The 12,580-nt window shown below is 36.5% G+C and overlaps 1 protein-coding gene across 11 annotated transcripts in view; it reads left to right on the top strand.

The window, feature by feature from the left end:
* The first annotated feature begins 5,916 nt into the window (after positions 1-5,916).
* Positions 5,917-12,580, top strand: part of spen (split ends) — a 230,406-nt gene continuing 223,742 nt past the window's right edge. For 6 of the 11 annotated variants that reach the window (XM_065237433.1, XM_065237425.1, XM_065237451.1 and 3 more), the window contains exon 1: positions 5,917-8,042. In XM_065237433.1, the coding sequence (XP_065093505.1) occupies positions 7,960-8,042 (83 nt within the window). In that variant the 5' untranslated portion in view covers positions 5,917-7,959. The remainder of the gene's footprint in view (positions 8,043-12,580) is intronic. The other 5 variants (XM_065237448.1, XM_065237440.1, XM_065237402.1 and 2 more) reach the window with 4 other exon arrangements.

Genomic DNA, 12,580 nt, shown 5'->3' with positions numbered 1-12,580 from the left:
GATGTACATCGTACAACTTTATATTACACAACCGATGGATTGACCTAGTTGCAGCAGTTTGGATGTAATATTCAACAGCTTTTTTTTTCTGTGTAGACCTGTGGGACCAATAGGCTACACGGATAGAAATATCTTTATACTTTTTGACAAATTTCTATTGGTGATTATTCATAAAATGTATAAGTCAACTAATAAGCAGACGTCTTGCAAAAAGTTAATGAAGATCATGTGTCAAATGAAATGTTTAAGCGGTCACACATACCTTATGCATTCTTATAGGACCTATGTGGTTTGTCTTATGGAATGTATAAGGCTGATGTTTTGGCAAAAATGTATAAGTGAAACACATGAATAAAATAATTGATTTTCGTTTCGTGTAGTCAAGTATACTATAGTAAGCCAATTTCAAATCGTTAGTTTCCACCCTCGTTTCCACCGGTTGGTTCTACCAACCTATGTTTCGAGGGGTGCATCGATTAGCTTGAGGCAGAAGAGAGTACCAGAGCTGAGCCAAAAAGTTGAGCACGTTTCTTCAGGACCTTCTGGTCTTAGCGAGGGGGGCGACACATCTAAAATAACATGTAGATAACAGACAAGATAAACCTCGCTTTTTAGATCGGTGTACTTTTGACGGATTTCAATTAATCATTTTGTTCGACCATTTTCCACAGAAATAGCGCTGTTCCGCTGGTAAGAGGTGATAAAAATCCCCATATAGAAATTGAGAGAAGTGGGAATAATTCGCTTTCGGTGCATATTCAGGTAAAAAAAATTAACGACAACCTAAAAAAATTAATCAGGGACTTTGTAGTTTAGTTTTTTCCTCGAAATTATTGTGAAACAAGCTACAATTAAATAAAAATGATTTTTCACCATACTGTTTTACCTGTTTTACTTCCAATCTCTAGAGCATTAAAAACTTTAAATTTGAGATAGAAAATCGATGCTGCAAAAGATTTAGAAGATTAAAGACGATTTCAAGGTAGATGACAGAACAGTGGTTGGAATTTCTCCAGGAAAATACATTTGAGTCTGGAATTTGTAATGGTAATCGTTCATAACAACCTCGTTAACAACCCATTATTTGTAAGGTTCACTTCCAAAAAAACCATAATACATAAGGTTGAAACTTTATCACACCAACGTTCATGTAAAGTTCCATAACCATTTTAGTTAATGACAAGCAGTGATTATAAACAATTTTTAACCATTTTTGGTAAGGTCAAGCCATGGTTGGCATTTATGCGGGTTGGTGGCCAATTTGTTCTTTTCGAAAAATATAAGATAATACCGTGCTAACATTTCATTAACTTTAATTCGCGATAAATGGATAAAGACAATTTTTATAAAACCAATTTTACCTTTATGAAATATTGTTATAGAATGGATGATTTGGTTGAAGTATTGTACTGTTATAATTTGTAATTAGTAAAATAGATGGCTTTTAATTTTGTTTGCCTGATGCTACAGAGTTAAGATGAGGCTCTGACTTTAACCGTTTCCTGGCCAGACGGTTTTTGAAAAAGTGCTACTGTGTTACCTGAATTATAGCGAATATTCATACGTTGTATCCGGGAGAACATGAACTCGTCTAATTTAACTTGCATTATGCTATGTTAAACTAGACGAGGGTCGCGGATACTACGTATATTCATTATAAGTCAGGTAACACAATAGAACAAAACATGTTTCATGTAGTCTAAAATTGTATTTATTTTTAAAGTGTTACAATGTTTACAATACTTAAACGCTGTCCAGACTGGAGAGTTATAACATGTTATAACGGTTGTCAACTAATTGCAACACAGAAACCACCATCAAGATAGCGCTATAACATGTTATAACTCTGTAGTCTGAACGTATATGAATATTACATCCAAACTGCTGCAACCAGGTCAATCCATCGGTTGTGTAATATAACGTTGTATGATGTACATCGATTTTGCGAACAAAATTATATCTATTGATCCATTGCTGTGTATCGATGTAAAAACTTAGATTTTTTTGTCGAGATGGGCACCGCCGAGCAGCTTGGCATTTTATTTTGCTGGTTCTCAGTGAAAAACTTGCCGAAATTCAGCAGAATTTATGTTTGTTAGCCGAAATCTCGGCAAAATTCCCATTTGTTAGCTGAATCTCGGCAAGTTTTTCATTGAGATCCAGCAAAATAAAATGCTAAGCTGCTCGGTGGTGCCCATCTCGGCAGAAAAAAAAACCAATACTATTTCCCGCCACTACTGTGTTACCTGACTTATAACGAATATACGCTGTATACGAGTACCCCGAATAAAACGTATGCAATGCAAAATTAGACGAACTATACGCTGTATTCGGGGTACTCGTATACAACGTATATTCGTTATAAGTCAGGTAACACAGTACACAGAAAAAAAAAAGTTGTTGAATATTACATCCAAACTGCTGCAACCAGGTCAATCCATCGGTTGTGTAATATAACGTTGTACGATGTACATCGATTTTGCGAACAAAATTACATCCATTGATGTAATATTGTATCTGCTTTTTGCTATTATATCATTATTTCATACATCAGCTTGAATTACATTGATCGATATTACATTTTTTTTTGCTGTGTGCACTGAAACAAATCGACATGTACCGTTTATTGGATCCATCTTATAACATAGCAATGTCAGGAGATTTATTCATTCTATGTGATGATTGATAGATTCCAATGGATTATCACTTAAAAACTATGACTGCGATATGGAATGATTTCTATCGTAATTTCACATACTTAGTACTTGATAATACTTTGCTTTGAACGTGGTTAGCGATAGGTAAGATGTATATGTATATTGTCTGATATATTTCATGGTGAAAAACTGTTGATATGTCATGGGTAGGAACAGACATCTAGAAACTAATGGAAAATCATATAAGTTTGCACTATGAGAAAATTCAGTAAAATATACCTGTTTTCATGATGAATATTGCTCACTAAAAGATATATCATATAAGATAATCATGTATATTTTAATGGAGTTGCTTTTAACGATTTTTGACGTTTGTTGATATGTCGCGTGTAAACAGACATGTAGAAACTATTGGACTGTCATTTAACTTTGCAGTATAGGAAAACATGTATATCTCATTGGAATAGCTTCCTTTGATTTTTTAGGTTTGAATATTGTAAAAAGATCTATCCCAATCATTAAATAGTCATATAGATTTGCCTTTTAAGAAATCCAACAGCAAACATTTGTTTTGGTATGTTTTTTCTGGGATGAACATCGCTCCCAATAAAATACATCTTACATAATTGTTCTTTATAAATTATTGAAACAATTTTCAACTATGTTATCGTACACTCATTAGAATGATTAGTCGAACTAAATATTGCTAACAACAATGATACTGTAATAAATAATCATTGTTTGTTATTGTTTCATAAGATAAGGGGTTCCGGAAAAGAATGTTTTGAGATTGAAAAAAAAATGATTCTACTGCAATATTTATTTGCTAAGATTCTAATTGTAAGCCTTCTACACGGCTAATTCAGATTCCAGCACTAGTACTCGAACTTCATGAACCAGTTTCATGTTGTTTTATTGCACACAGGAGCATTAATAATGATTTGAATACACGACACCACTGAAACGGAGCATATATTGGTCAGTGCTATTTTTCTTCACTCTAGCAAAACGAGCATAACGTTGCTCTATATTCCATGTTGGGAGAGCTGTTATTACTTCATGCTAATTGAACGAGCTCAATATTGAAGTCAGCCGTGGCCCAATGGAATCGAGCACAGACACGAAAAGCATCACAGCTCAACAGTTCTGGATCGAATCCCAAATCATCTACAATAAAAAAAAAACACAACTGTGAAAGCTCCCACTGCCTGGTGTTTATTTTTCGATTTATTTTTAGAAATCGATTAAATATATGTGTCAAAAGAATAAGTAAATTTCATGTGATTTTCACATAAACTTTACTTCGATTGATTTATGACACATATATTATATTGTGGTGAAACGTAAAGCTTATGCTTATGGGTTTCAAATCCATTTCAGTTAATTATTATAATTTGATTGATTTTCATTTATCATATGGCGATCATATAAAAGTTTTCAAATTATCAGCATTGTCAATGTATCAGATATTCATATAGAATTTACCTGACACATTTTCAATCATATCATTTTCAATGGATTATCTTATAGCGCAAAATTATTAGACTTCCACATAACAGGAACATGTCAAATTGGTTCAGTGTAGTGACGCATACATTTTACTACACTAATAGAATTCCACACATTTTTATTGACGAATTTCCATGTACAATTTCACATGATTTTCATGTGACCACACATAAACAGAATCCACCCAGAAGCACACATGCAATTTATGAGTCAAATAAATAGTATGTGTGGTTACACATAGCTTTTATGTGTACACACATTAAGTATGTGTCTGACACATAAATCTCATTTGTTGATCACATTGCAAAAATTCATGTGTGGGACACATAAAAACAATCTTTCAAATTTTATCAGTGATAGGATTCTATTATTGGTCAATGAAAGTGTACTCTACAGATGGCGCTAATGGGCCGTATGAATAAAAAGAGTTTACTTTACTTTCCCGTGCTTTTCTTACGGGAAAAGTAAAGTAAACGCTTTTATTCATACGACCTAATGTTTCATCAGAATGCATCACACGCTAACATGAAAGTACCCATTAATGGTTGAAAAAGACCAATTTTGAAGAAAAGTGGCTTAACTCATTAAATGAGTAAATTTTTTACCCATTAATGAGTATCTGTTACCCATTAATGAGTAATTGTTAATCATTAATGGGTAACAGATACTCATTAATGGGTAAAATTGTTTAATCATTAATGAGTTAAGCCAGTTTTCTTCAAAATGGGTCTTTTTTTACTCATTAATGAGTACTTTCAAGTTAGCGTGCAGAGCCATTCCCCTAGTTCTTCTTCTCCACGGGAGCCAACTTTTTTGTTTGTTTGCTGTTGTCCCTGTTGTCTGATGACGCCTAAGACCATGGTTGGTCCATCTTGCCAGGTATTCTTGATTTGATTCAGATGTCTATTTTTGTTTCCTGAATGAAGCAGGTGATCTGTGATCTGCTTGATTGTTGCCTCACATTCCTCTTTCAGTATTCCGACGAGCGGTTTACAGTACATATTCCAGTGCTGGGAATTTATTTCTAATATTGTTGAATTTTGGGCAAAATATAAAATGTGCCCTAGATTTTCGGTTTCAGAGCCATCTTTGATTTGCCAATAACAAACCAACGCGAAGTGAGGATAACAAACTTCGCACTTGAAAATGGGATTACTTGCGTGTGCGTGTTCTAAACGCCAGAAAGTTCAATGGCTTGTTTACATTTTGAACCAGTTGTACGAATTAGGCGACGATTGTTCGTATATGACAGCCACATCTCACCCCTGGTTCACATTTATTTTTCATCAGGCCTACCCCAGAAAAAGCAACAGTAGCAAATACATGTAGGCACGCACACATACAAATTGTTCCATTATGAAAACGGTGCCTCGATTTTCCAGTAAGATCAAAATGGAAGCACAAAACTACTGCCGAGTGATGAGCGAACATACGAGCATAGCATATGAATAACGTCTTTAGAAAATCCTACCAAATCGACTTCCGTCCAGTTTGCTGCCATGCCATACACAGCCAAACCAGGCATGAGAGATTCGCGAAACGAAACGGAGTCATACATACATTCAGGGTTCGTTTACGTGCCCATGGTTGGATTGGTGCTTGATAAAAAACTATGCTGCTCCATCTCGCTTGCTCCAACGATACTGCTTTCGGGCGTTGTACGTGCTAGCTTCGTAGTGTGCGTGTGAGTCAACGATGATGATGGCTTCTTTTCATCCGTCGTTGACCGTTTGGTGTGTGCGCGCGCCCCGCCGCTCAGTCAGTTTCAGGAACGCGATGAGTAGACATCGATGTAACGCGTTGTCGTCGTTGTTTCCATCTGAAAAACCATCATCCAAGCAGCAGCAGAAATCTACCCGGAGCAATCCAAGCTGTGAAAGAGTGAAAGAGAGCGAGTGTGCTCTTCTCGAGTCTAGTAACTGATGAATAAAGAGTAACGAGCGCAAAAGAAGGAAGAGGCACAATTTATGGAAGAAAACCGAAAAAAATAAGTACAGGAAGAAGTGGAATAAAGTGTCTCTTTCAAAATAGTAAGTGTAGAAAAAGTGCTGAAATTCAAGCCGAAAAATTGGAAAAAAAAAGTGTAATTATCATGAAAATGATGTTTCTGGCTGTGGTTTCATTAATTCCTGGTTATCTGTATGGAGGCGATAACCTTTCGGGAAGAAAAAAGAGAGCATTCCAGCTAGCAGTGTCCCAGCCGATACTCGTCGCGTCATCCTAAAGAGTTTAATTTGGATTGAAAATTTAATTTCCGGTTCGCGAATTCAACCCGTCCGGTCGTGAAAATGTACTTTTTCAGTGTAGAAAAGTGAAGAAAAAAAAAAACATTGATTGGAAGGACCTCTACGGAATCTCATGTTTCATGACGTCGTCGCCTGATTGATGTCCAGTGCTAGCAGTTTGTTTTCCTGTTTGATCACAACCCGAGTAGAAAAGAGGGATCAGACAGCAGAACAAATTTTGTTGGTGAAAAGTGTTGCAGTGCGTTATAATATTTGTTTTCTATTTTGTAGGATTGCATAATATAAATTGTTAAAAATCAGAATTGTTAAGTGTGTTAAATCTACGATTGAAGGAAGATTTAAAAGGAAAATTACGATTATTTTATGCGAAGTGCAAAGGAGAAAAAGGTAATTTGCCACAGGAAAAAATAAAAATAGTGAAAATTTCATCTTCATTCAAATTTAAGAGTTCGTTAAGTTTCACTTCGCGTTCGTCGGGTACGTCGATTCTTTGTAAATTGTTCTTGTAAATAGTTTACCCGCGAGCCAAGGAGGTGTAGTACGTCTTTGCGAGAAGAAGTGACTATTATGTTTCGCTACTAACGGAAAGAGAAGCCCAACAGGAAGCTCAATTATCCTGGACGGATTTGGAGTTTCGGTTTATCGTAAGAGCTCGGAATCAATATCGTTAGGAGGAAACGAGTGTGAACCCAACCCGAGCTTCCCCCTTCCAAGGGGATGGAGTCCGGAGTCCGTCTACTGTTGTTAGACCACTCTGAATTCCGTGGTCGGTTTTAGGGAAGAGTGTTCGTTTCTTGTGAACAAGTGCTCCACATCTGGAATCCGGAAGTTGGTGTCCCAAGAGGAAAGTGAAAATTCCTCGCGGAAGGAATGGAAAAAAGTTTCATACAGGAGCAGTGCAAACGTAGAATGATCTTAGAGTCCGGATTCTCGACGTCCGGAATACGCGAATAATTTTTGGGCTGAAAGAGATTGTTCCCAGACCTTCTCTTTCGATATTTGTTTCGCTACGTTTTCTGTAGTAGAGTGTGCTTGTCTCAGTGTTTTCATATATTTGGTGCAGTGTGCAATTGCTGTGTTCGTCTACGGGGCCCAACAAATTGTGTTTTATTTCACGATTCCAATTTCTCCTTAGCCAGTCGAAATCCGTGCGATAATCGTCGTCCGGAAAATGATGTAACAGTCATAAACATCATCGTATGTGGCCGTCCACAGTCGTGTCGCAGTCGTCCGGAATCTGGTCAAATTTACCTTTGATCAGTCGGTCGGTTAGTCGAGCGAGATCGTCCTTTTCCCCGCGGTGCGTCTCATAAACGTGTTCGCGAATCAAGTATTTAAGGGAAAGGAAGAATCGTGTCCAGTGAGTAATTGTTCCGATCCCGATCGGTTCCCGGTAAGTGTGTCCCGAGTGTAGAAGTATGATGAAGGAGTGCTGGCGGTGGGTTTGAGAGAGAGAGAGCGAGAGGGAAAGAATTGGAAATTTGTCAAGAATTGGGTTGACGGCCCCCAGACCGGAAAAGTCGCCTCCATGAAGCACCTGAGGCACAATGGTACGCGAGACTCGACATCTTTGGGTTGGAAACTTGCCCGAAACGGTACGAGAGGACAGAATACGAGAGCATTTTAAAAGGTGAGTTTTGTAGTTGATTTTTCTTACGGAAGTCTAAATAACAGGAATATGAAGTATAGTAAACTTGATAATTCCGGGCTGATTCGTAATTAGGGTGTACATGCTTTTGTATATAAACACGTCAATCGCCGATTTCCTGCGAATAAAAGCTCAATCTAGAAAAATACTATCACAAATGCCTCTACCATTTAGTATAGTTTGTTTGTGAGGTTGAGCTTTTTTACTCGAGAAATCAGCGATTGGTCTGTTAGTTTATAAAAGCACGAATCAGTCCGGAACTGTGGTAAATATTACATGAAATGTGGTTACTGACGGAGAAATAATATGACCTCATTGACCGTCTTATTTAAAGTACTGCAAACACCTCCATTATACATGTAATGTTTCCCATAATATGCTCGAGATTTAGTAGGAAATGTACAGATTTCACACATTGCTTTTACTTATTAAACTAATTCAAACTCTAAAATTAGTTAAGGCATTTTTTTTTAAATTATCGGACAGGTTTGGGCCAAATGGTCTTAAATTTTATGAAATGTTGCCCACAGGTAGAGTTTATGATTATATGAACGAAAAAAAAAATAAATAAAACAATTCTGGATGGTTAATTTTCCTGGAAAATTTAAATTTTCGGATTAACTCGGACATCACGTACTTTGAAAATTCATAACTCATGAACCAATCATCACAGGAAAAACATTGTGTTGTAAAAGGAAAAGTTTTTTTTATAACTTTATTATTGAGATTTTTAGCAAAGAAAAATGGTAAGGCAATTATCTCAGCAATCCATAAAAAATATAATCTGAAAAATGTTTTCCACGGAAATTTTCACGGTGGAGGAAAATTAAGAAAAGCCATTGAAAAGTTTTCTAATGGTTTTTTCATGCTTGAAAACTTATCTTTCACTGGTGAAAATTTCAGAGTGGTGTCCAGGCATGGAAAATCATTTACATTCATTTGCCTCTAACTTTTTTCATCAACAGCATTCCACAAAATGATAAATAGAGCTTTTGTAGGTTTTGTTGTTAGCTACAACTTTTGCCCATTACTCAAATCTATATCTCTTATGCATCACGAACTAGAAAGGCAGAACTTGTTACTGTGTAAATGTAACATACATTCACTGAAAAACAGTAGTGGCTTCTGTTCTCTCTAGTTCGTCATGCATAAGAGATACGGATTTGAGTTGTTAACAAAAGTTGTAGTTAATAACAAAGCCTGCAAAAACTCTGTACATTATTTTGCGGAATTCTGTTATTGAAAAAAGTTAGGGACAAATGAATGTAAATGAATGCACGAAATGAATGCAAATGATTTTCCATGCCTGGTGGTGTCACTCACCGTTTTTTGAGATATTTTTTCATATTTTTACTACACAATATTCTTTCTACGATGCAAGTATCAACCAAGGTTCATGTTCTAAATTTTCAAAGTACGTGATGTCCGGGAAAGTCCGAAAACTTCAACTTAAATTTTGTCGGATAATTAAACACAATCCTCTTTTCAGAGTTCCATGTAAATTATAGAAAATGATGTTCTATCCCTATTTAGTAGATGGAAAACTCTTCACTTAACTGATTCCAACTTATTAAACTGAAACTATTTTTATCTGGTTCGTTTATTTGAAAGGATCAATCGCGTCAGTTTTACAGAGCCGATAATGCATTGTTCATTGTTTGTAACAAAATTCACTTATTTCTGTGTTAAGTAGGATATGGGCCTAATACTCGCTGCTTACCCGAGGGTAGAGGGATACATTTTCGAAGGATAGGATCAGGGGAGGAGTTTGGGGGGTGGGGTTTCGTTGTTGCCAGTATGAACGGTAGTGCGGTTCTAATGGGTGACGATGAGACTCATCGAGACGGGGGGACAAGATAAACAAAAACTAATAAGGAGAGACAAAAGACAAAGAAATTAAATTCTTATACTAGAAATTTGCAGACAAATCGACTGACTATAGCAGAGATCGCGGGTTCCCAACACGTTTCTGATAGTGACATAGGGTTGACGGTATTCAAAGGTCGCTCTCTGGCGGCGTCAATAGCCTTACATTGCGTGATCGATGTCACCGTAACCGTTTCCACAACGACATATGGTGTCCACGAGGTTTATTCTATGGAGGTGTGCATCTAGCGAGTAGTGGTTGGACATGAGTCTATTCATCACGCGAATGAAGTCACGACTTAAGCCCAAGCCTTTAAAATACGCTCTCGAAGAATCATTAGAACTAATGGAATGTAACCACTGTGCAAGATTTCCTAAATGGTAAAATTCATCGTGTGAAGTTAGTCTGTCATACAATTCTCCTTGCCTAAGAAAGCATTAAGCTAAGTAGTCAATTAAAAAAGTTGGGACTCAAAATGTGTATCAGTTTTATGACTTGACCAGTCCTTATGAAAGAACAAACAGTTTTCGATTAAAGAACTGATGCGTTTTTTCTTTCAAAATACCGTTGGATCTGCAATAAATGGAAATATGGACTTCCTCCACAAATAATAACTCTATTTAAATTCACTTATAGGAGGACCATTCCATTCTAAGATGCACATATTGGTGATGCTTTAAATTCTGTACTTCCAGTTCCAATTCCATTCATAATCCTAGTTGAATAAGTAGTTTAGATAACCGTGCTAAATTTGTGCATATCCGATATTCTGGCTCCCCCAGATGGTGGTACGCTGTCTCTACGTCTACAAAGGAAGGGTTGACGGAGCTCTGATTACCTTTGAATTTCAGAGAGGCTTGAATGTCCTATAGGAGCTATTGAAACAGCTGGAAGAAACACATTAGATGTGTCTGAGGTGAGATTTAACCTCAAGTCTTTCAGCGTGAGAAGCTTGAATGTTTACGCCAGGCCCTTATCAAGTTAAATACAGTAATGACACAATATTATCATCTCTCTTTTTGAAAATCTTTTCTTATGTTCTACGAAACCTATGCGCATTTTCAGTGATGTTATTGCACCAAAGTATACCTTAAACATCCATCCTGAAGATGAATGGGAAATATTTATAATTACGGCTATGTCAAATTATTGAAAGATAAAAGTCTGATGCGTGGAGGGGCTGACAAAATCGAGTACACTGGAGTCGCTTTTTACGCGGATTTCGGAATTTACGCGGTTTTTTTTACGCGGATTTTGTTTTTTTTTTACGCGGATATCAGAATTTACGCGGTTTATCATTATACACTAGAGTCGCTTTTTACGCGGTTATTTTTTACACGGTCTTTTTTTACGCGGTTTTTTTTAACGCGGATTTCGGAATTTACGCGGTTTTTTTTACGCGGATTCCGGAATTTACGCGGTTTTTTTTTACGCGGGACGTATCACTCGCGTAAAAAGCGACTCCAGTGTATTATGAACGCAAAATCAGTAATCAAAACCCCTCAAATTCGTCACTTTTGTCACCTTGCCGAAGGAGGGACCAACAATTTAACAAGTAAGGGAAATGACTCTAATGTTGGCCTATGGATCTAAGATTGGGCCCATCGCTGAAAATCTGCTATTTATCAATTTTATCTAGATGAACGCGTCAGTGGGATATTTTTGGTCGCTATTGAAAATTTAATCGATTGCTGAATTTATGTATGGGCCCAAATTAGGGGCATTTAGGCCGACATTACATCCATTTCCCCTAGTTCTGCTCTTTTATTTATTTGTCACGTCGTAGTACGTTTATATAAAGGCACTGACATTAGGTGGCGGGTTTTGCCGCACTTCACTCTTATATAGACAAAGCTAGTAACAATCTTAAATATTTTACTCAAATAATTAAGTTAGACGGCAACTTCAATGTTTTGGACATTTTCATTTAGTTTGGGAATTTGCGCGACCATTTGGATTTGAATAATTGTGCAACGCATTTTGAACAACCTTTTTTTTGCAGATTTTCGAATTTACGCGAGCTTTTAACACCAATTAGGTGGATAATTTGGAGAGGAAACTATTAGCGAATTCGTTTATTATCGTGGTTGGAACCAGTTCGAAACCGATCTTTTTGTCAGCGCGAACAGGTTGGAACTGAATAATAAACGAATTCGCTATAAAATTATCAACTTGCTAGAAAATGGGGATTTTTAAAATTATCGAACAGGTTTTGGCCGAATATTATCAGAATGCTATGACATTTGGCCCACAGGTAGAGTTTAAGATCATATGAGCGAAACAAAAATTCAACAACATTGGGTGAAGTTTTCACATTTTCCCGGACATCACGTACTTTGAAAATTCATAACTCATTAACCAAGCATTGTAGAACAAATGTTTCTAGTGAAATGATAGGGAAAATTATCTCAGAAACCATATAAAATATAATCTGAAAAAAAGTTCACACGAAAAATTTTACGATGGAGGAAAATCACAAAGAAAAGCAGAAAAACCAGTTTTCTGAATGTGAAATTTTTTCTAACTATTTTTTTCATGCTAAGAAAAAAAAAGTTTGCTTGTAAAATTTTCTAAATGGTGTCTCATGCCATTTGTTCTACGGTGCTTGGTTCATGACTTATGAATTTTCAAAGTACATAATGTCTGGGAAATT

The sequence above is a fragment of the Ochlerotatus camptorhynchus genome, unplaced genomic scaffold (genome assembly GCF_037179485.1).
Source record: "Ochlerotatus camptorhynchus isolate MF236.1 unplaced genomic scaffold, CSIRO-AGI_Acam_v1.1 ptg000043l, whole genome shotgun sequence".
Lineage (NCBI taxonomy): Eukaryota > Metazoa > Arthropoda > Insecta > Diptera > Culicidae > Ochlerotatus > Ochlerotatus camptorhynchus.
This window is presented reverse-complemented; position numbering and strand designations above follow the sequence as displayed.